The sequence below is a fragment of the Hakea prostrata genome, chromosome 3 (assembly GCF_041222555.1).
Source record: "Hakea prostrata isolate BN-2017 chromosome 3, UWA_Hpros_2, whole genome shotgun sequence".
Lineage (NCBI taxonomy): Eukaryota > Viridiplantae > Streptophyta > Magnoliopsida > Proteales > Proteaceae > Hakea > Hakea prostrata.
Window position 1 is genome coordinate 29,450,271 of NC_142602.1, and position 22,087 is coordinate 29,472,357.

At 38.7% G+C, this 22,087-nt stretch overlaps 1 protein-coding gene across 1 annotated transcript in view; it reads left to right on the plus strand.

Annotated features, from left to right (window-relative positions):
* The window catches only part of LOC149022023 (acetolactate synthase small subunit 1, chloroplastic-like), a 46,690-nt gene extending 31,984 nt beyond the window's left edge, over positions 1 to 14,706 (plus strand). Inside the window, exons 4-12 of the mRNA XM_089150221.1 lie at positions 295 to 363; positions 6,084 to 6,167; positions 6,305 to 6,457; positions 10,884 to 10,973; positions 11,243 to 11,347; positions 11,442 to 11,564; positions 12,004 to 12,156; positions 13,546 to 13,611; positions 14,576 to 14,706. Coding sequence (XP_089006347.1) covers positions 295 to 363; positions 6,084 to 6,167; positions 6,305 to 6,457; positions 10,884 to 10,973; positions 11,243 to 11,347; positions 11,442 to 11,564; positions 12,004 to 12,156; positions 13,546 to 13,611; positions 14,576 to 14,659 — 927 coding nt within the window. The 3' untranslated portion in view covers positions 14,660 to 14,706. The remainder of the gene's footprint in view (positions 1 to 294; positions 364 to 6,083; positions 6,168 to 6,304; positions 6,458 to 10,883; positions 10,974 to 11,242; positions 11,348 to 11,441; positions 11,565 to 12,003; positions 12,157 to 13,545; positions 13,612 to 14,575) is intronic.
* The last annotated feature ends 7,381 nt before the right edge of the window (positions 14,707 to 22,087 follow it).

Below are 22,087 nucleotides of genomic sequence, written 5' to 3' on the forward strand. Positions count from 1 at the left end.
CTCAGTTTTATGGACCACTGCATTGGCCTCTGAAATTGTGTTGCCAAACCATGGAATTCCAAGACTTCATTTAATGGTACTTGAGGTTTAGGTTTTCACAAATTGATGTGGTTTTTCGACTAGTCTGATAACGTTCAAATTTCCACTTGTAATGTTTCTTCAGACTGAAATATAATGAGTAATATGTATTCTGTAGAAATAAGATGTTAGAAAACTGGACTTCGTTTCCCTATAACTCTTCTCCTCCTCTCTGCTGGATCATTGCCAACTATTTTTATTGGTTTTGATTTTCAGATAATGTGGTTGGTGGACATCTTCAGAGCGAAAATTGTTGATATTTCAGAACATTCGGTGACTGTCGAGGTGATTGGATCAAACTCTTGTTCCTGCTCTGGTGTATGAAATGGTGGCTTGTCACTTTAATGCCTATAATATGCAATATCCACTGTTCCATTGTTTGCTCTTTTCTGTCTCTTAATTTTTCTTGTCTCGGATGTTTTTGATGAATTTTGTTCCAGGGTAGCTTTTTGATCTTGCATATTTTTGTGTGTGTGTTTGTGTGTTTGTGTGTTTTGTACATGCACCCCCTCGAAGAACAGCCGTTCACATGCATCCCCCCCTGAAAAACTCCATTAATGTTTAGGGGTTTATGGCCTTAAGGCTGTGTTATTTGTTAAATAGAAAGGACAACAATACCATTTTGTGTTTCTCACATGCATCTTTTGGACTTCAACCTTATTACGTGTGCCACTCCGAGAAACTGCATATCGCCTGCACCCCCTTGACAGTGTCCAAGTTACCAAATAGTACAGCCCATTAACTATTGACCGCTAAGTTTTAAAAAATGTCTTACAAAAATATTTTCAAATAGCCATGTTATCCTTCAAAGAAGTAATATGACCTTTTTGGCCTTTTATTTAGACCTTTGTTGAAGACCTTGGTGTGCTATTTTCACTTCTTATGATTCTCTATTGTGACAAAGCAGTTATGAGCATTGCCATAATCCATTACCGTGTGGAGATTGACATGCATTTCATCAAAGAAAAATTGGAAAGCAGTATAGTATGTATGCCATTTGTGAAGTCTGAAGATCAAATAGCCAATGTCTTCACCGGTGGACGTGCATTTATTCTTTTTGACCAAGTCGGGCATGTGTGATATCTATGTTTCAACTTGAGGGGAGTGTCATCAGATCAGGAGTTCCCTTCTTTGGTGCCAGCCCTCAAGAGCGACTCTTCCCTTTGTTTTTTCCTTTTGTAATTCCTAGTTCTAGTGGGAATATATCATAGGATTCCTAGTATGAGTGTCTTTTGTTTTTTCACTTCCTTCTCAGACTTGTGATTCCCTTTCCTTCTCCAAATTGTCTCAATTACTCATCGTAAACCATTAGGAGCTGGGAGTAAAACACAGTTGTCTGATATCCTCAGCTCACAACACTTTCCATTCAATCCTACATAGTCAAATTGACGCTATCAAACTTGGGTCAAAATCATGTGTTGTTCAGGAGTTCGCTTTGTGAAGCTAATGCTAGGTTTGGGTTGAAACTGCCAGAAAAATAGGTATCACAGCAAGGGTCAGGGCCCAAAAAAAAGTAAAATAATCTACCTTGACTCCAAGGTTTTGAGTTGGCCTTGACGAAGTACCATGATATGGTTAAAACTTGGGAAATCTCAGTTTCTGGCTGGTTGAAGCCAGTTTTGGGAACTGACTTCTTAAACATTCTTATCCCATGTCACTTCTGAACCGCAAGATCGAGAAACTTGACTTCATTGATTCTTACTATTCAGAAAATATGATAGTTCTAATCGTTTCCTTTTTTATTGGGGGGGGGGTGTTGGGTTCAGTTCTAGAGTAATTATAGCTTGTAGAATCATTGTAGAATTTTCTGTACTAAATTTTGTGGTTTCAACCCTTGTTGAAGTGGAACTAAACGTGAATCAATGGGTCCTATTTTTTTTTCCCACCATATTTTTGTTCCATTTCAATGGTATTTCTGTTTTGAGCCAGTTCATGGTGAAATCTTAAATATTGTGTCAAATTATTAGTTCAGCTTGTTGGCAACGATTCAAAATCTCACTCTAAACCACCAAGATTTCACAAAACATTTTGGTTTTGACTTGGTTTTGGTACAAAATAATGCATACAAAAGCACAATTTGAACAAAATACAACATTTTGATCCATTTAATGGGTTTCAAGTGATTTTGCCTGTTAGAGGGAAGAAATCTTTGGCTTTCTTGGTGGAACAAAATATTGGGGACTCCTGCAATGGCTCTAAAGTGATGATTTGCCACAATTGAGCAAGATTTGAGTCAGATTTAGAGGTATAAAATTTCCTCCAAACGTTTCAAAGCTTCTTGGAACACTATATGATTGTGACATAGAGTTGGAGGAACACTTCTATAGGTGTATTTTAGTGTTGTTTGTCTACATGTACGTTTACTTAACATTTTTGACATTCTGTAATATGAAGTAGTTTTTCTTCCTTCCTAATGCATTTCATAGTTCTATTGTGTTGAAGTATATGCACTTTGGGCTATTTTACTGTTCACGGTACTGTTCACATGAACAGTATTGTGCTATCGATGTTATTCTACTTTCTATTATAGAAGTCTTGCTACATAAGTTTTGAGAGTTTGTAGAAAATATAGTTTCTATTTTGGTGGTAGTTTCTATTTTCAGAACTTTCTATTATAGGAGCTAGGAAGTATACTAAAGCTGTAATTTTTTGTTTCCTTTTTCTAGAGGACAATTACTTGTCTTTCAAGTTGTATTAGATTCATTAGAAGCTATAAATAAAAGGGCTTTGTGATTCTAGACTCTTTATACAAGAATCACAGGCCTCTCTTTTCTTTGTTCAAGTTCAACTGCTGTTTTGATTATTTCATGCTTGTTTTCTAACATGGCATCAGAGCATGTTTAATCAACCTAGGGACCGTTTTCTCTCTCTTGGCCGCCCAATTTTTTTCCCTTCTTTTTTCCTTTTTCTTATCTAGGGCAGCCCCAACCTTCGCTGCAGTAATTGTGAATGGCTGTCCTTCTTTGACTTTTGAAGCACCAAGTATCTATGTATTAATACTACAAAAGGCCCAAGCTTTCTGGGGATATGTCTACCTATTCGATTCAACTGAGGCTACTACCACCCTATTTTTTTGTGCAAATCTGAAGTTCAATCTGCGCTATACTGATGTCATGGGATTCCTCTTGATTCTTGCGAAGATATGCCCATAATTTGGATTGCAAGACCTAAGTGTTGTCTTCCATTGTTTGTGCTATAAGTGCTGCTGCAAGGCATATACTAGTACCCCTGTTTCATTGATTTTCTTTGTTCTGAAAAATTCTGCTGCGACCATCTTGCTTTACTACTACTTCCGTTTTTTATTTCAGATTCAAGTTTAGCCTTCTTTTTATCTAATACTTCTATGAAGGCCTAGAGGACTACTTTTCCTTCATATCGAGATCTGTTAGAGTTTCAAATCTAGCTGAAGTTTGTTGCTATGGTCCGAGAATTGATTTATCTACTACTGCAACTACTGTTATTGCACTTCTTCTGAGTGGATTGTTGCTACGACTACTGCAATTCTGAGATTCCAACTAGTTTAGTAATTCTCTCCTGATCTAATTTGCTCCTGACCTATTTAAGGGTTAGTGGTGGTCCAGAATTTTTTTAACCCCCTAGTGATCAAGACTTTGTCCTGTGAAACGATTTACTGCTGCTTGATCAGATTTATTATTGAATAATACACTACTCTGTGGCTGCTACTTTTGCTTTTGGGTTTCTTTTGTACTCATACTTTAAGATGCTTATAACTGGTCATCATTAATTGTCCACGTGTAATGCTACACGCGAGGGGGAGAATGGTACCTTATTCTATATCTACTCAAGATGTGTTGATGGATATTATTTGTGAAGATCTTTGTCCTCATCTTATGGCATTCTACAACAATATCATTACCTACCTTTACCTATATTGTCCTTTACCTAACTACTTGGTCCGTAATCACCCATACTACCTTACGTACTTGGTCCACAATAACCAATATTGTATTTTACCTTACCTACTTGGTCTACAATAACTCATACTGTCTTTTACCTTACCTACTTGGTCCACAGTAACCTATACTGTCTTTTACCTTACCTACTTGGTCCGCAGTAACTCATACTGTCTTTACCTTACCTACTTAGTCCGCAGTAACCCATATTGTCTTTTACCTACCTACTTGGTCCGTAGTAACCCATACTACCTTACATACTTGGTCCTTAGTTACCTATACTGTTTTTTACCTACCTACTTGGTCCACAGTAATCAATATTGACTTTTACCTACCCATACTTTTCCTATTACTTGCCTTCTTACGAAACATTTATATGGACATTGGAGTTGCAATTTTGAAGATTTAGCGTGGATATTTCTCCCTACTACCGGCATTATGTGAATAGTGCCTTCTTCTTACCTACTACTTGCCTTCTTACGAAGCATTTATATGGACTTTGGAGTTACAATTTGAAGATTTAGTGTGGATGTTTCTCGCTACTACCGGCATTATGTGGATAGTGTCTTTGATCCTGCTATTTTTATGGACTTTGTTCGTCTTCAACATCGTCGATATGGTTCTTACGACATGAAGAATTTTTTTTTTTTTTTTTTTTTAAAGTTGGTGTCGATTATCTCATGGGTGAAGTTTTCTCAGTGTTTATCGACGTTTGCTATTACTACACGATTCAAGATTGGTGCTACTTTTCAAGTTTATTCTTATTTTGCAAACTGAAGTTTTCTGTGTACACTCCAGCTTGAGGGGGAGTGTTGAAGTATATGTACTTTGGGCTATTTTACTGTTCACGGTATTGTTCACGTGAACAGTAAATTTTATTTTTACTGTTCACGGTACTGTTCATGTGAACAATAAAATATGTTTTTTACTGTTCACGGTACTGTTCACATGAATAGTATCGTGCTATTGATGTTATTCTACTTTCTATTATAGAAGTCTTGCTACATAAGTTTTGGGAGTTTTTAGAAATCATAGTTTCTATTTTGGTGGTAGTTTCTATTTTCAGAACTTTCTATTTTAGGAGTTAGGAAGTTACTAAAGCTGTAATTTTTTGTTTCCTTTTTCTAGAGGACAATTTCTTGTCTTTCAAGTTGTATTAAATTCATTAGAAGCTATAAATGAAAGGACTCTGCGATTCTAGACTCTTTAGCCAAGAATCACAGGCCTCTTCTACTGGTTCTTCATCTCTCTTCTCTTCTTCTTCTTCTTCTTCTTCTTCTCTTTTCTTTGTTCAAGTTCAGCTGCTGTTTTGATTATTTAATGCTTGTTTTCTAGCAGATTGGATTTTGAAAGTTCTAATACTGAATTATGGGTAGAGTAGGCTATATCTGAGAACATATATAGCATGGTGCAGCTTGCACTACCCATGGTTTGAGAACTTGCGAAGGTTTTTTTTTTTTGGGAAAAATTGGGTCAAGATGGAAACAAGTTAAATAAACTAAATTGATTCAAGCTCTCTTTGATATTGCTATCTTAGTTTGATCTCTGTATCTCTATATTTTACTGTAAGTGTATGCTTCCCACAAAAATCTGGTTTTGGTTGTAACCAACTTGGGCTCCTTGGTCTTTGGCAGGTGCCTTCGATGCCATTCCCGCCTTGTTGGTTTTGACTTTCCTTTTGATCTTATCTAACTCCTTGGCTTATCTAGGCTCCATGACAACTATGGAAATCGAACCACCATTTTGGGTGTGAATTTTTAACACTCTAAAGGTTCTATGATTCTTTTCCCTGAAGTTTCAGACCAAATATGGCTGTTTGACCACCAAAATTGCCTTCGAAACCATCACCTGAAGCAGATTTTGCTTCTTTCCCGAAGTATTTGTGTTTAAACCAAGGTTTCAAACCTTGGTGGGATTAGATTTCGAAAAAGGTTGGTCGTTATTTTAGTTTTCCTTTGTTGATCTGATGATAATGTTCTTTTCTTCTAGAAGTAATTAATATTTACTCGTCCATAAATCTATGTCTCCTTTTGTTTTCTTCTGCTTTTAACATCCTATACTCATTGGTCACTTTTGATGTCACTGATTCAGGTAACTGGGGATCCTGGAAAGATGGTTGCTGTTTTGAAAAACTTTAGCAAGTTCGGAGTTAGAGAAATTGCAAGAACTGGAAAGGTTTGCATCTAAGTCATTGACGTGATAATCTGCCTCCCATTCAGTATTTATTGCAGATAGATATTTAAGTTATTTTAAAAAAGTTTGCAATTAATCAGTTTCCATGTAATAGACTCTTAATCTTTTGCTTATTACAGATTGCTTTGAGACGGGAAAAGATAGGGGAAAGTGCTCCCTTTTGGAGATTTTCTGCAGCTTCCTACCCAGACCTTGAAAGTTCAATGCAGGCAGATGCTTTTGTTGGGGCCACTAATAGAACACTTAGTCAAGACTCTGATGTATCCTCAGGGGTAGGTAAACTGTTTATAACTTCATATTCCTACCAACAGTGTCCAGTTCTTCCCCCCTCTTTTGTGAATAAGAACAAGGTTTAAAAATTTGGATTTTGACTGTGTTTCAGTTTGTTGAAACGTAAGTATTTCAGTGATGGTCCATTTGGCAAATTTAGATCCATATAAACACCGCAATTTTGATATACATTTCATTTCTAATTGGGTTGAAAACAAAATAGTTTGCAAAATTTTATCGTTTGACTGAAACTTTTGAATCATTGGAAAAGATAAATTTAAATAAATGAAAATAGTGTGACAAGTATCAGATGGAGGCACCCATACTTGATCATTAATTTAAAAATATATGAATACTCTCTTAATGAGTTCACATGAGACAGCTGTCAAAGGAGTCTTTGATTGGAATAACAACAGCCATTAGATATCATTTGTGCAAATGTTTGGAAAGCTTCAAGGCTTTGCATTCAATTGGCGAAGGAAACGATAACGAATATTACCTTAATAAAAGAATGGATGCCAAGAAATCATTGGAAAAAAATAGCTGGCTGTAATATGTCTTTGCATCGAAAAGTCCCTGTGAGTAGTAGATAAACCCCTGATATGTGGTTCCATCAGCTGGTTGAAACAAGCAGAAGTGCAGGCTTCAACTGGTCCCAAAAAGATACTCCATTGCCGGTGTGACAGGAACTAATCAGACTGTAAAAAAGGTATCCTCTTGGTTATATGTGTAAGGCTGTATTTATAGCCTACATTGAAGGACTTGTTCTTGGACTTAACCTTGAAACCAAAACAATGGACTTCTGCTTTAATTGGGACTCCTATTCCGGTAAGGACTCTCACTTATTTCAGCATAGACCGACTCGAATTACAAATAAGAGTAGGACTAGGCTCCGAAATTAGGATAATGACTAAAGGAATTCTGTTTTAGATAGAACTTCTAACTAGACTAGGATGCTTACTTGTCATAGGCTGACTCAAATATTAAAATAGAAACATATTTGGACTCCAAACAAAACTCTGACTGCAACTAAACTTAACTGGGCTTGCTTAGGACTGCCCAAATTACCAAAATACCCTTCATGCTGGTTGAAAACTTCTTAGGCTGCTGGCAGAGCCAAAGGTGTTGGGCAGCCACCCTAGGCCTTCCTTGGGTCTTCCTGGGTTGGCCGTGGGTCCTACATAACATCCTCTGCGCCTGTCGCCCCTTAGTCATCTATATTCTCCTCTCCTCCCTTCCCCCATGCTGGTCTTCCTCTCCGCCAGACTCCATGTCCCTTGGTGGATGGCTGGTAGACAACCTTCTTCTGCCCTGCCACCAGTATACTTGATATTGAAGCTTCCTGTTGGATCTGTTGCCTTGTGGGACACTTTCTGGGTTCTCGTCCGCTCTTCCCGTTGTGCAATCTTTACTATCAAAGCAATGGGGGATGCCGGCACACTGCATATCTTCCTGTTGGATGACTGCTTCATCATCTTCGATTTCTTTGATGATGACGACAAACATAAGGTCCTCAAAGGCGACCCTCTTCTTCCGACAATGGCACCGTCACTTGCAACTTAACTAGAAAGACGGTTCCTTGCTTCCACCCTAGGTCTCCCTCCCTGGTTTGCCTCTCTGTTACCACTGCTTTGAAGGCCTGAGCTTAGTTGGTTCAACATTACAGAACCCTCTATATTCTGATGCCACGACCCTGAAACAAGATAGATTTTCCTATGCCCACATATGTGTAGAAATTCATGCAGATGCTCCCTTGCCTTCGTCTGTCTTGGTCATTGAAGAATCTGGCTTCATCTTCACCCAGGCCTTGATGTTTAACTGAAAACCTCCATAGTGCAACGTATGCAAATTATTCAATCATCATACTTTCTCAAAGATGACTGGTTCAAGCATCCCCGGCACCACCACCCCCCTGGTTACTGTCAATCCGACCCTCGCCTGATGATGGTCCCAGAGAACCCGTTAGGAGAAAAATGACAGTTTGCCACTTCCAAAGAAACCGTAAAAGTCATTGTAGCTGGCCTGCAAAATCACCGGTTGCTGCCATGAGTTAGAACAACTTCATTCTCCTGCTGTCTACCGCTTTCGAAACTACCTTGGATACTGTTGTTTCTTCTGAGGATCCGCCAACTAGAGTCCCTACCCTGTGGATCTGCCGCTTCTTGCCCTGTAGACCTTACCGCTCTCGTGAATCTGCCACCGTGTCATGGCTGGCCCCCTGTCTACACCTGCTATTCCTTTAGCTGACCTGCTTCCTGTAGTTGAGCCCTTGTTTATTGACCGTTCTACCATTCCTGCGATTCTCCCAGTGCCCTTTTCTGTCGTCTCTTCTACCCCTATCCTCGATCGCCCCCTATTGCTTTCCCTACCGCCAAGCCTTTTCCTTCCCCTTCCAGCTACTCAGCCACCTCCTGCATTTCTTGTTTTTTCCCTTTACATAAACCCTATACACTCCTCCCTCCCGTTGACTCTCTCCTCCCTCTCATTCTGCGTCTGTCGTGGTTCCACCCCTCTTGCCCTCCCTGGCCTCTTGGCCTGTCTCTCTCACCTCTTCGAACCCTGCTTCCCAGCCCATTCCCCCTTTATTTAGGCTCATTCCACCTCCCACTCCAACCCCTTCGTTGTCTCGGCTCTCCCTACCAATCCAACCCATCCCCTTATTTCCCAGGTTCCTATTCTGCTCCCCATCTGCTTCTCCTCTTTAACTGAGGCTCTGTCACATAATATGATCCTATTCTGGTGCACGCGGGTGTCATTGACTGCAGGCAGGCTGGAGGGGGGGGGGTTCTTCCAATAGTTACACCCCCTCTCCACTTAGTAGCAACTGGTGAAACATTCATTCGAATAAAGGATGCTATAACTTGGATGAAGATACATTGTCAAGCTCAAGTCTTCTAGAAAGAAGAAGAAGAACAATATGAAAAGCTAGCTAAAGTCATTGATTTTGTGCGTAGTTTCTTTCTCTTTGCTTTGCTGGTTTCAGAAGGGGTCTTCGCTCTCTTGTTGTAATTTTCCCCCTGCCGCCCCCCCTCTCTTCTTTTGGTTAATGAATTTTTTTATCCCCCGCCACCTCAACAAAATAAAAATAAATAAACAAATAAATAAATAAATAAATATATTAAATATATATATATTGCAACAAAGAGAAATGAATAAAACCTATATTGTCAACAACTGAACTGCACATTGCCAAGTTTATCCACCATGTCTTGGCCATGATAAGATGTAATCATCAACAGTGGAAATCTGGACGTTAAGCAAATCAGCTGGAGGTTTAGGATTAGGCATAGTTGAAGTGGCAGAAAATTTTCACAAAGAGCATGCAACAACCTAAGGTCAACTCCCAAGAACAGAGGAATAAATTCTTGAATCATAAGTGCAGTATAACCAGCAAGAAGTGGCACACAAGAGCTGTACTAATAAAGAAAAGAAGAATCTGACAGAGGTTCATAATCAGAGATAAAATGATATCACCTGAAGATCATGCATCAGTAGAAAGCACAACCAGGAAAAAAGAACACCTTGCCAGCAACATGCTATTATGCCAGTTGGAGATGGTCAAACCATGAGAATCCTACAAAATTTGAATTCAGTCTCTGTTCTGGAATGTGGAATCTATCCTCAAAAGAGCAGCATCATTGAATAGGTGGAACCAAGACAGCCTGTAATCTTTTTTTTTTTTGGGGGGGGGGGGGTGGGAATCCAACCAGAACAGTAATGTTAGGTAGTTGGAGCCTTGGAGGAATGAGTCAGACTTTGAAGATTAAACCTTCATGTAGAACTTAGTTAGATCTAATTCATGTAGCAGCAACAGCAGCTGGTTGCTGCGGCAGGTAAAGAAGCAGGGAGTTGTTGTAGAAGACTCTGAAACTGGCAGTCACTGAAGTCTCAGTTCTGGGTTGAGAAGGATCTCTTCAATGTTCTGATACCATGTCGATAGAGGCCACTTAGAGAGCAGCATAGCGGAGAAGAATGAAGTGGATGAAGTGGCGGAGCAGGAGGAAAAGGAGAGTTTCACACCTCTTGTAGTGTATTATATAAGTCAAAGTTTCCAGATTAGAAAGATGTTCATATCTTCATATCTGATTACAGATACTGAAAAATAAACAAATATTGTTATTGTAACCTAGACTTGCTTGACATCCAACCAACAAGAAAAATAGAAAAAGGAACAAACTGAAGATAGAGAGAATGGGAAAAAAATATTAATAAAAGAAGAAGAAGAAGAAGAAAAAGGTAGTAATGAGCATGTACATGGCCCATGTGCACCCCACAGTACACAAGGGTCATCCACTATTTGTTAACAATCTCCAACCATACCTTGTTGAATATACGCTATGGTATTGTTTATCCTTTTATTAGCTTTATCTTCTTCATGTCAACTATGAAGATTTATTTATATGCTAATTTTTCCTTTGTTACATGAAGGGTGATGTCTATCCCGTGGAACCTTACGAGGGCAGCTTCACAGTGAATCAGGTTCTGGATGCTCATTGGGGTGTTCTTGATGATGAAGATGTAAGAAATTTCATGTATCCTTAAGGGGGATTCTTTTCTCTTTTTCATGTAGAGTAACTACTATTTGAGGAAATGAGGTGTTCTTTTCTATTATCTTGGTTACCCCTCTGATTTAATCTTCTGTGCTAGTTGTATTTCATTGGGCTTTTGTAATTTCTTCAGGTCCTAATAAAGTGGATGCTGTTTGATCAACTCTTTGCTCAATTGGTTGTTTCCCTGGTAGTTAACTTTTTGCCAGTTATTCTTATACTTGATTTTGCTGCTTGCAGTCTAGTGGGCTTCGTTCACACACCTTGTCTATGCTTGTAAACGACTGTCCTGGGGTTTTAAACCTTGTTACAGGAGTTTTTGCTCGGAGAGGGTATAACATTCAGGTCTGTATAATTTTAGTGGGTACCTTTTAGTGCCTTTCTTCCTTCCTGTTCATGGCATCCTTATGTTTCTGAGTGTCTTCACTTCTTGCTTCAGAGTCTTGCTGTTGGTACTGCAGAAAAGGAAGGAACTTCTCGGATTACAACTGTTGTACCTGGAACTGATGAGTCAATTGGAAAATTGGTTCAACAACTGTATAAGCTTGTTGACATTCATGAGGTCAGGAGTACTCGACTTTCGTATTTCACTCCACTGGTCATGATTTTTTGGCATGTTGTGATATTTGCACTAGATACCAAGCTGTGGTACTTCCCGTTAAATATTACCGATGGGATATTAAAATGGTTTTCTATGTTCATTCCTATCCAACCAAATTGCGGAGCTACTGTGGGATTAGCAAAAAAATTAATTTGTTCTTCTCAGTTGACTGGCTAACCTGAAGTTCACCCAGTTGTTGAACCCCAATCTGGGTATTTCTCATTTCTTTTTGAAATACAAAAGAAGATGCTACTGATTAAAGGATTCCAATTGGCAATTATCCTCTTGTTTTTATTTTCGGAAATATCTTTAGTCAGGGTCGGCATCTATTTGGACCACCCACATTGAGTTTATGTAGAGTGTTCAGATGCTCAGAAGACAACCGCACTTGATGTTTCAGGTTCAAGATCTTACTCACTTGCCATTTGCTGAGCGAGAACTAATGCTGATTAAAATTGCTGTAAACACAACTGCAAGAAGAGATGTTCTTGACATTGCAAGCATTTTCCGAGCCAGAGCTGTTGATGTGTCAGATCATACAATCACCCTTCAGGTAAATAAATATTTCTCTCTTTATTCTTGAAACCGTTATCAGGTTGTATTGGATTTTGCAACATCCCTATTAGTTGAAGTGGTATCCAAATATTTTTGTTTCACCAGATGTCAAAACAAAACCTTACATGATTCCCCCCCCCCCAAAGAAAAAGAAAAAAACAATAGTTTGGGCAAAAATATCGTTTTTGTAGTGTTTCAAAAATATAAAATTCACAATTTGGATCAAAGTTTCAACCTATTTTGTTCACATTACTGGTTTCAACTCATACAAAAAATTTGTATTCTTCTTCCATATTACTCACATGCAATGCATATTTCAATTGTTTTAATTGGATCGTGTGTGTGGTTTTTTAGAATTTTTAGTGGAATAAGCCATATTAGTGAATGAATACCATACACCGACATATTCAATAAAGAACACACATCACAGATTTGTACAAAATGTTAGTGTGGTGGAAGTTAAAATAGCCTCACAAATAATGAAAGCAAGCAAGACACCAAACCAATATGATATTATCCTACTAGAAGCATGGAAAACCTTATGAGATTGCGGGTGTATTGGTTAACTAATCTGTGTAACACGACTGTTAATAAGCCGTATTAGTGAATGAATACTATACACTGACGTATTCAATAAAGAACACACATCACAGATTAGTACCAAATGTTAGTGTGGTGGAAGTTAAAATAGCCTCCAAAATAATGAAAGCAAGCAAGACACCAAGCCAATATGATACTATCCTACCAGAAGCATGGAAAACCTTATGAGATTGCGGGTGTATTGGTTAACTAATCTGTGTAACATAATTGTTTGCACAAGTTAGGCACTAATGAATGGAGGAAAAGTATTGTTCTCTCAGTCTACAACAAATAAAGGTGATATCCATAGCTGCTTCAACTGGATTAGCATCAAGCTAATGAATCAGACCATGAAGCTTCTGGGAGAGAGTTATAGAAACCCATTTGCGAATGAATATTCATATCTCAGTGAACCATTTTGGCTTTAGGTTTGGTTGGTCCCCATCACTAGCTATCTATTTATCAAAGATGATCTTGGAAAGATATAGAGATGGCCAGAAAGATCACCATTTTGTCTTTTAACTCTTTATTGATACATGAATAGCCAAACTTAGTGCAACAATATAAGTTAATAAATAGAATTTAGGAACAACCCCAGTCCACTCTTCCCAGGACTCTGGCCAGACTTGTATAAGGTTGCAACAACACTTAATGTGAAAACTCTTGACCGCATTCAGCTGATGACTGAAGACAATAGTTTCTTAGAGAGTCCAATAAGCATATGGTCATGCTGCTAATGAACTTGTAACCCTGCTTTTTCTCTCTTTGTCATTGGTACCGACTATAAGGTTTTCCTTATGCATTACAGCTTTCTGGAGATTTGGATAAGATGGTTGCACTGCAGAGGTTGTTGGAACCGTATGGTATCTGCGAGGTTTGTCTTCTAACGAAACTCAAGTTCATCATTGTTCCATTTGGGTTTAGTAGTCAACTAACCATGCTTCTCAGGTCCATCTTGGTTGCACTTTTGTCTATTATTAGATATCAGTTTGTCACGGATGTTTTCCACTAATAGATATGCTTGCTGGTTTAGGCCCTAGAGTTAAGTCTTGGCAAGTATCGTCTCATTCTGTTGTTGCTTGATGAACTAGTCTCAGTTCTGAAAGTTGGTCTATATGCTATAGTTTTGTTTATGTGGCCTATGAATCTGTCTTCCTTATGTCACCAAAAAAGAAAAAGAAAATCTGTCTTCCATACATGGTCTATCAGCATTGCTGAGTGCTGACTACTTTTGTGCAGGCTGTAATCCAGGACGTTACACTAGATTTTGATCCTGATTTCCCTCTCTTTTTTTTTCGGGGTGGGGAGTGGGGTTGGCAGTGGAATGGAGTTGGTTCTCCCCGAGTAACCTCAAAATGAACTGAAGATGAAACACAAGACTAAAATATAAGCGTGTTGCCAGATTTCATTTATAATTCAGTAAATGCAGTTTTATGCTGTGTTGACCTCCCAGAGTTGCATTTTGGACAAAACAAATCATAAAAACCAAATTTTTGGTCTGGATTTCGCCCACAAGACTTCTTAGGTGGCCTTGGTCCTGATAGTAGTCTTGGGGCTTTCCAGCAATTCCAAACCCAAGACAATCTGGAGCTATCCATGGGCCAGAACTGGAGATTATTAAGCCAGACTTTGGTCTGGAAGAACTCTTATGTTAACTGGGTAACTGAGGCTGTTCTGAGGCCTTATTGCTTTCCTGAGCCCCCAAAATGCACAACCGACAAGAGATTTAGGAACTCCAGTTCATTTTTCTTTTAATATTTCCACATATATTTTTTGCTTTGTGATTCTGCCTTTGGTCTCCTCTGCTGTCTCATTGCAAATGTTCTTCCCTTTTGAAGGTTGCACGAACTGGACGTGTCGCTCTGGTCCGTGAATCAGGGGTGGATTCCAAGTATCTCCGAGGATTTGCTCTTCCAGTGTAATCTTGCAGGGATTTACCTTTTTCTTTTTCTTTTAGCTTTTCGGTGATCACGGAAATTTTCCAATTGGGTAACCCCAAATTAATTCCATGTTACTGGAATTGTGATGTATGAATCATAATTTTGACATTCATGGTAGTGTTTTTGGTATTAAATTTACTTATGTTGCTCTTCTATGGGGAAAGAGCATATACATTGGAGAACAAAACGAACAAAACTCATGGGTTGGATTTGTTCCTGCAAGTCAGTAACTGAGGTATTGGCTAGAGCAACAAGGAAAATCCTCTCATCTCATGGTTTAAAGATCTATGTGCAAGTATCCGCTGGTCTCTCTCTGCCCATCACCTTCACCCCTTCTGGCTCTGCATATTGGTCTGCCCTAGTGTTAGTGTGATCGAATAGTTCTGAATGAATTAAATAACTAAATTTACAACCTGTATGGCTGTATATAGGCTTCTTCAACATATGACAAGTGCGAAGGTGTTGCACAAGAAATGATTCAGCACTTCCTAATTCCCTCTTTCCTGTGCCCGTTTGATTTTTAGAACCCTTGGAGGCACGAAAATCAGGTCTAAGACCTGTGGACAACACGAGATCTTAATCAAGTAGCAGGGAATCAGCAATTGTTAGAACCTGAAGACAATAAAAAAAAACACTAAATTAAAAGGTAATTTGGTCATTTTGAAATATCAGGAAGTAGAGGTTATTTTTAAACATCCTTTGCTGCGCACTATAGTGCATTACCACGAAGTGGCATGTGTAATATATCGAATAGAAGGCTAAGATGAAAAGATTGATTTCAAGTGGGAAAAACCCAGAGTTGAGACTCATTCACCATATATATCTGCCCGTTTCTTAAAACCCCAATCCAAAGACTCAACTCCTCCCACCGATTTTCCACTCAACACTTCCGACGATTAATACAATATGTAGATGAGCATATTTGCAACTTTCATCCGTTTGTTAAATATCCATGCACACATTAACACAATATTAGTATAATGTGGTATAAATTGACAAATATGCTCGTCTACACATGTAGGTAACATAGTATTATCATGTGTGGCATTTTGTTGTGTATAAGGGGCCTCATTCATATTTTCTTGTAGCTGTAGTGCTACAATCTATCAATTTACTTGAGAGAGTATCATCAATGGATTATGTATTTTTTGTGTAAATACTCGAGAGTTCCTTTCTTGCCATATGAAATAACAAGTGATTATAAAAATTGAGAATAGCCAGGTAGCCTTTGACTTATCCATTTGAAAACGGAAGTTCTGACAATGCTTAAAAGAGATGTATCATTCTAATTTTCTGTCCACAAGCCTAATGGTCTAGCAACATGAATTATTTTTGCCCAATTGCAAGAGATAAAAATATGCCATATAGTTTCAATTCCCTTCCCACATAATACACATTCAGGTTGAATATTTATCCATTGAGCAAGTTTGGCACATGCAAAACACACTAGAAAAAGACTTTAAATTTTGGATGAATTTGTAATTTCCACATAAACTTCCACCATACAGCAAACTAATCTGCCTCTAGTGGAGAACGAGCATTAACTATCTCACGGAGAGCTAATTTAACCGAAAATTCCCCATTCGGGGGAAGCCGAGATGACCATAAATCATGTTGGTGTCAAAGTGAGTGGCAAATTTATAATGGGGCAAGGTTAGAAGAGTTTGAAGAAAGCCCCTCGTCAAGCATTTGCAAGTCGTTGAACACTTCAACAACCATGGCCTGCTTTCTCCAAAGTGAGAAGTCTTGTAAGTTTGACAACATTTCCCTGTTGTGGAGTTCCATTCCCCACCTGACAACTCACCATAGTTCTTAGTTGTGAAAGGTACTTGAGATACTATTCCAAATCCAGGAACCTTTTCTTTTACCCATTTTGGGATCCAAAACAAACAATTTTTGAAGTATCTTGCTCTCAAAACCCTGACCCACAATGATTGAGGTTGAGTGATTAATCTCCAGTCTTGTTTTAGTAACAAAACTGAATTATAATTTTCCATCTTCTTGAATCCCATTCCGCCTTTTCTTTAGGTTGACAAAATTTCTCCCAAGAGATAATATTTAATTGCCTCTTCTTTCCTGGTTGCCCATTCCAGAATATCAAAAGCTGGTTCTTGAAAAAAAATGTCAAAAGCTTCCTCATTTTTGAGAAGAATTAGGAGTGCATCAAATATTATTTTAAAACATGAAAAATGAATAATTAAAAATTAGTCATAATTGAAAAACTAGGTTTTCTGACTCTATTAGCCTTCTAAAAGACCTAGTGAGTTGACATGATCAAACGTAGTTAGGGGAAGTCATTTATGATGTAGGATGTTTATAACTACAGTTTTGAGGTCATAAATAATTCTGATGAGATTAATTTGACAACTCAAACACATATTTGGCGTTAATTTTGTAAAGCATGTCAGAGCAAAGAAAAAACTATAAATGGTGAAGGCTACAATTTGCACTTCACTGTTGCCCTCTTTCTGAAGAGGCGTTTTCCATGTCTCCTTTTTCATTCATGCTTTATCCATTAATACGTAGCGAATCCACTAAAATGATCACTTTTTTTCTTTTTCTTTTTTCTTTTTTTCCTAGTAATATAACAGGTCTTGTTGATAATTCAAGCACGAACATTTTTCATTAATTTGATTTTGGATCAATGTAAATATGGATCATGTTTTTGTTTTGGTATAACCAAACTTTATTATAAAGAAAACCACGAGTACAACCGATAGACAGTATATCAAAAAACAAAAGCCAATGTAAATGAGGGGGAGGGATCTGGGTATAAAGAAAGGCTTCCTGAGTGGTAGCACCCTCCTTAGCAGAGCATCAGCCACCATATTGGCTTCCCTAGGGACACGAGAAAAGGAAACAAACTGAAATTCCTGTGACATTCCTTGAATATCAGAGATGATGGGAAAAATTTTCCATGGCACCTCCGTGAGCTGTTTCTTAAGGATAGCAATTAGGGCAAAATTATTACTTTTCATGGTCACATGGGTTAAGGAGAAGTCTTTTGCCCATACCATTGCTTGGCGCATGGCCAACGCTTCAGTAGTAAGAACATCCTGGCATTTCGTACCTTGACCGAAACCAAATAACATCTTACCCACATGATCGCGAGCCATACCTCCAAAACCAGTTCAATGTGTCTCTTTAAATAACGACCCATCAACATTGATCTTTATAATAGGGTAAGTGGGTGCCATCCATTTGATCAAAGAGTGATGGTGCTTCACTTCTAGAACCTTCTATGTATTTGGAGAATAAAATTGAAGGCCTTTCCAAACCAAAAAGTTGCGGGCTTCCACCTGCCTATTTGAGTCTGATTTCAATAGAGCTATATAGGATTTCCATAGGAGCCAGAGTACCAGAAGAATGTCCAATGTTTTCCTGCTAGCAACCCTATAAGGCCAGAGAGTTAGGAGTTGGACAACCTTATCAGTTATCGAATCTCCTATAGTCATTTCTGAGCAGTGCAGATCATTCCAAACTTGTTTAGAAGAAGGACATAACCTGAGAATATGATCCAATGATGAATCATGATACCCACAAAAGAGACACTGAGTGGGGCAAGGAATTCCTCTAGCTGCAAGAAGAGATGCAGTGGGCAGCTTTTGATGCAACAATTTCCATAGGAAATGGAGTGATCGAGGATGAATAGGGAGTCTCCACAGTTTACTCCAAACCTTCGGATTTGAAGGACACAAATATTGAGCATGTAGAGAGTTAAAAGCCAACCTGTATGCCGATTTCACATTGAAAATTCCCAAAGTTGTCCAACGCCAGATAATACGATCCGGGATGGGTAAGTGTGGTAATGGAATAGCCAGAATTTTCTCCACTGTTGCTGGCCACCAAGAAGCGAGAAGCTATGTGAACATGGATTAATAAACTGTGGCATAGTATTTGGACCATTGGTTGCAAAAGGAAAGCAACCCACATCAGGTGGATGATCAGGGGGCCAATTAGAAGTCCAAGGGTTGATGAGATCCCCATTGCCAACTTGTAGAAAAATGTCTTGCTTGAGAAGATCTCTTCCCTTCAAAATGGATCGCCATCCCCAAGAGTCCATCGGATGGGGTTGTACTTCCATAAAAGAGTGATGTTTACAATATTTTTCTGTCATTACTCGACCCCATAAAGAGTGAGGATGGATGAGTAATTCCCATGCCTTCTGAGCGAGAAGAGCCAGGTTTGAAGCTTGAAGATTTTGAAAATTTAGACCCCCAAATGCCTTGGGGTTGCAAATTGTTGACCAGTCCACTGTGTGAACATGTTGTTTTTCTCCATTAGACAAAAAAAAAAAAAGGATCTCATCCCTTTATCCATATCTTTGAGCACTGTTGTCGGCATGTGAAAACATGACATAAAGTGATTTGGAATTGCTGCGAGCATGGCCTTGAGTAGAACTACTCTCGCCGGATAAGATAATAGTTTTGCCTTCCAACCCTGAAGTCGTTTATTGACTCTGTCCAATAGAGTAAGGCAATGTTTTTTCTTCAGTCGACCCGAGAAGAGAGGAATTCCCAGAATAAATATCAGCCTCGAAGTGGGGGTGATATGGAAACATGAAGATAGATCTCGCTTTATACTTGATGATGTGCTAGGACTGTAATGAGCTCTAGTTTTATGCAAATTGAGTTCTTGTCCAGAGTGCGCGCAATATGTCTGAATGATTTTGCCAAAGATATGCTTCTTGTTTTGTAGCCTGGCCAAAGAGTATCAAATCATCGGCAAAAGCAAGGTGAGATAATTTCTCTCCACCATGAGACAATTGAATGCCCTTAAGTTTGCAGCGTGACACGGCCAACTCTAAATGAGAAGTTAACAGTTCAACACATAAAATAAACAGATAGGGGAAAAGAGGATCCCCTTGTCTAAGTCCCCGGGATAGCGAGATACAGCCTTCCATTGAACCATTAATAAGAAGCGAATAAAATACAGTTTGAACACAGAACATAATCCAGTCTATCCACATGGTCGGAAACCCATAAGACTGTAACACTTGCTTGATAAACCTTCATTCCAGTCTATCATGGGCTTTGCTCATATCTAATTCATTTGCCATAAGCCCTTTCTTTCACTTTGTATGATGATGTATTTTGGACATGATTCCATGGGCAATAAGAATATTATTTTGAATGGCGCCTTTAACAAAGCCATTTTGTGGAAAAGAGACCAAATGAGGAATAACTGATTTCAGGTTATTCACCAACAATTTAGAAATAATCTTGTAGCTTGAATTGCATAAACTGATCGGTCTAAAATCACTAACTTCCTGTGGTGAGTCATGCTTGGGAATGAGAGTGATGAAAGTAGCATTATGAGATAACGAGAAAGTACTTGTATTATAGAACTGATGGACCATCGATGTAATGTCAGGTTTAACTAACTCCCATGCATGCTGATAAAAAAGACTTGGAAAACCGTCCGGGCCAGGGGATTTCAGTCCATTAGAACCGAACACTGCGTCCTGAATTTCCTCATCAGTAAAGGGTCACATTAAAGAGAGCTTGTCTTTGCCAGAAAGGGGGTTGGCGATGGGAGATAGATAAGACTCCAGGATGGCAGGCTGGGAAGATAAGTAAATATTCTTAAAGTACCCTTCAAACACATGGGCAATATCTTCATGATTTCGAAAAATAGTGCCATTGTGTTTTATCTGCCGAATCTTATTTTTAGCCCTGCGCACCATAGTACTTTGATGAAAAAATCTAGTATTACTATCACCCTGCAACAGCCATGAGATATGTGCTTTCTGGCTCCACTTGTCAGTTTGTTGTTTTAAGTTCAACTTTAAGAGAGAAAGTCTCCTCTTTTCTTCAATGTACTAGAATTCTGAGCGAGAAGCCAAATCTGTGGATTCATGAGAAGCAATGGAATGTCTCAGTGCCTCTTCTTTGAGTTCCAATTTTTTAACTGTCTTCTTGTTCCAGGATCGAAGAGCACAAGAAAACTTTGACAGTTTGAATGTCAAAACAAAAGAATGAGAGCCTTTGAGAGGTAGAGTCCAATAATGATGCAATAAGTCAAGGTAGGAATGCTCTTGCAGCCAAAACATCTCAAATCCGAATGGTCTAAATTTCTTACTAGGAGCTTTATCAAGATGTAGAAGTAGTGCCTTGTGATCAGAATGAGAAACCAATAAATGTTGAACATGAGCCTCCTGAAACATCTCTAGCCAGTCCATGTTACATATGACTCGATCAAGGCACCCCTCAATGCGATGAGAAACTTGTTGCTTATTTGACCACGTAAATTTGGACCCTATGAAAGGAATAGTAATCAAACCATATTCATTTGTAAATCCCTGGAACGGGGCCAAAGATATGCTGGTTAAAGGCCGCCCCCTTGCCGATCAGATAATTCAAGATAAGCATTCCAATCTCCACCTATAACCCATGGCTTATCAATAAAAGAAGCCAAATTTGAAAGAGTTTGCCATTGATATTGTTGAATGGAAGGAATAGAGCTCATATAAATGCAAGTGAAATACCACAATTTGCCAGAATCCGAAATAAGGAGATGAACACACCACGAAGAAAACCACACCACATCCACATTAACAGAGTCAAGCCAATAAAATACAAGACCTCAAGCTTTGCCCACTAGAGGAGACGACACACATTTAGAAAACCCTAGTTTTTTACAGAACACACCAACATCAACTTTGACCGACTTAACTTCAGACAGAAAGACAAAAGAGGGCCGGAATTTTGAGATAAGAACCTTTATTTCCTTCTGGATAGAGGCCCGACCCAGCCCTCTACAGTTGAGCATTACACCATTCATTTTCCTGCCGATGACCCATTGAGGTTGGTCATCAATACCTCCGAACACTTCAAATTTGTACCATATTTGATCCACTTTCATTTTCTTATTTTTTTTCTCCCATCAATTCCGACATCCCATTTCTGGGCATCTCCTGCAGAAGCAACTTTCGCTTACAAGGAAGCAATTCAAAAGTTGATGTCGTTTTACCTTTCTCCTGAACAGATGAAGAGAAGTGAGTTGCCACCAAATTATGAAGGTCCAACTCTGAGAAACCCATCTTGCCGATCCCTAGACCCTCTATAGGAATAGAAGGAGGCGCTGGAGGAGATGAATAAGACAACGTTTTCAAGAGCCGATATAGATGAGCCCTCCTGAGTTCAAGTGGATAAAAGCCACAAAACTATCTCAACAATTACACCCAAGTTTGTGGGGAGGCTATTTCCATGTCTCTTTCGATATTCATCTTGTTTCCATTTCTCAACTTTATATAATTTAAAAGACCAAACTGAAAACGAAAAAAAAAATTCATGCAATATTATTCATATGAACATATAAGAACCGGAACCATATAGACTCAATTATAAAACGACAAGAAACAAACACACAAGGAAATTAATAGTGAACAAGAGTAGTTCAAAAAAGACA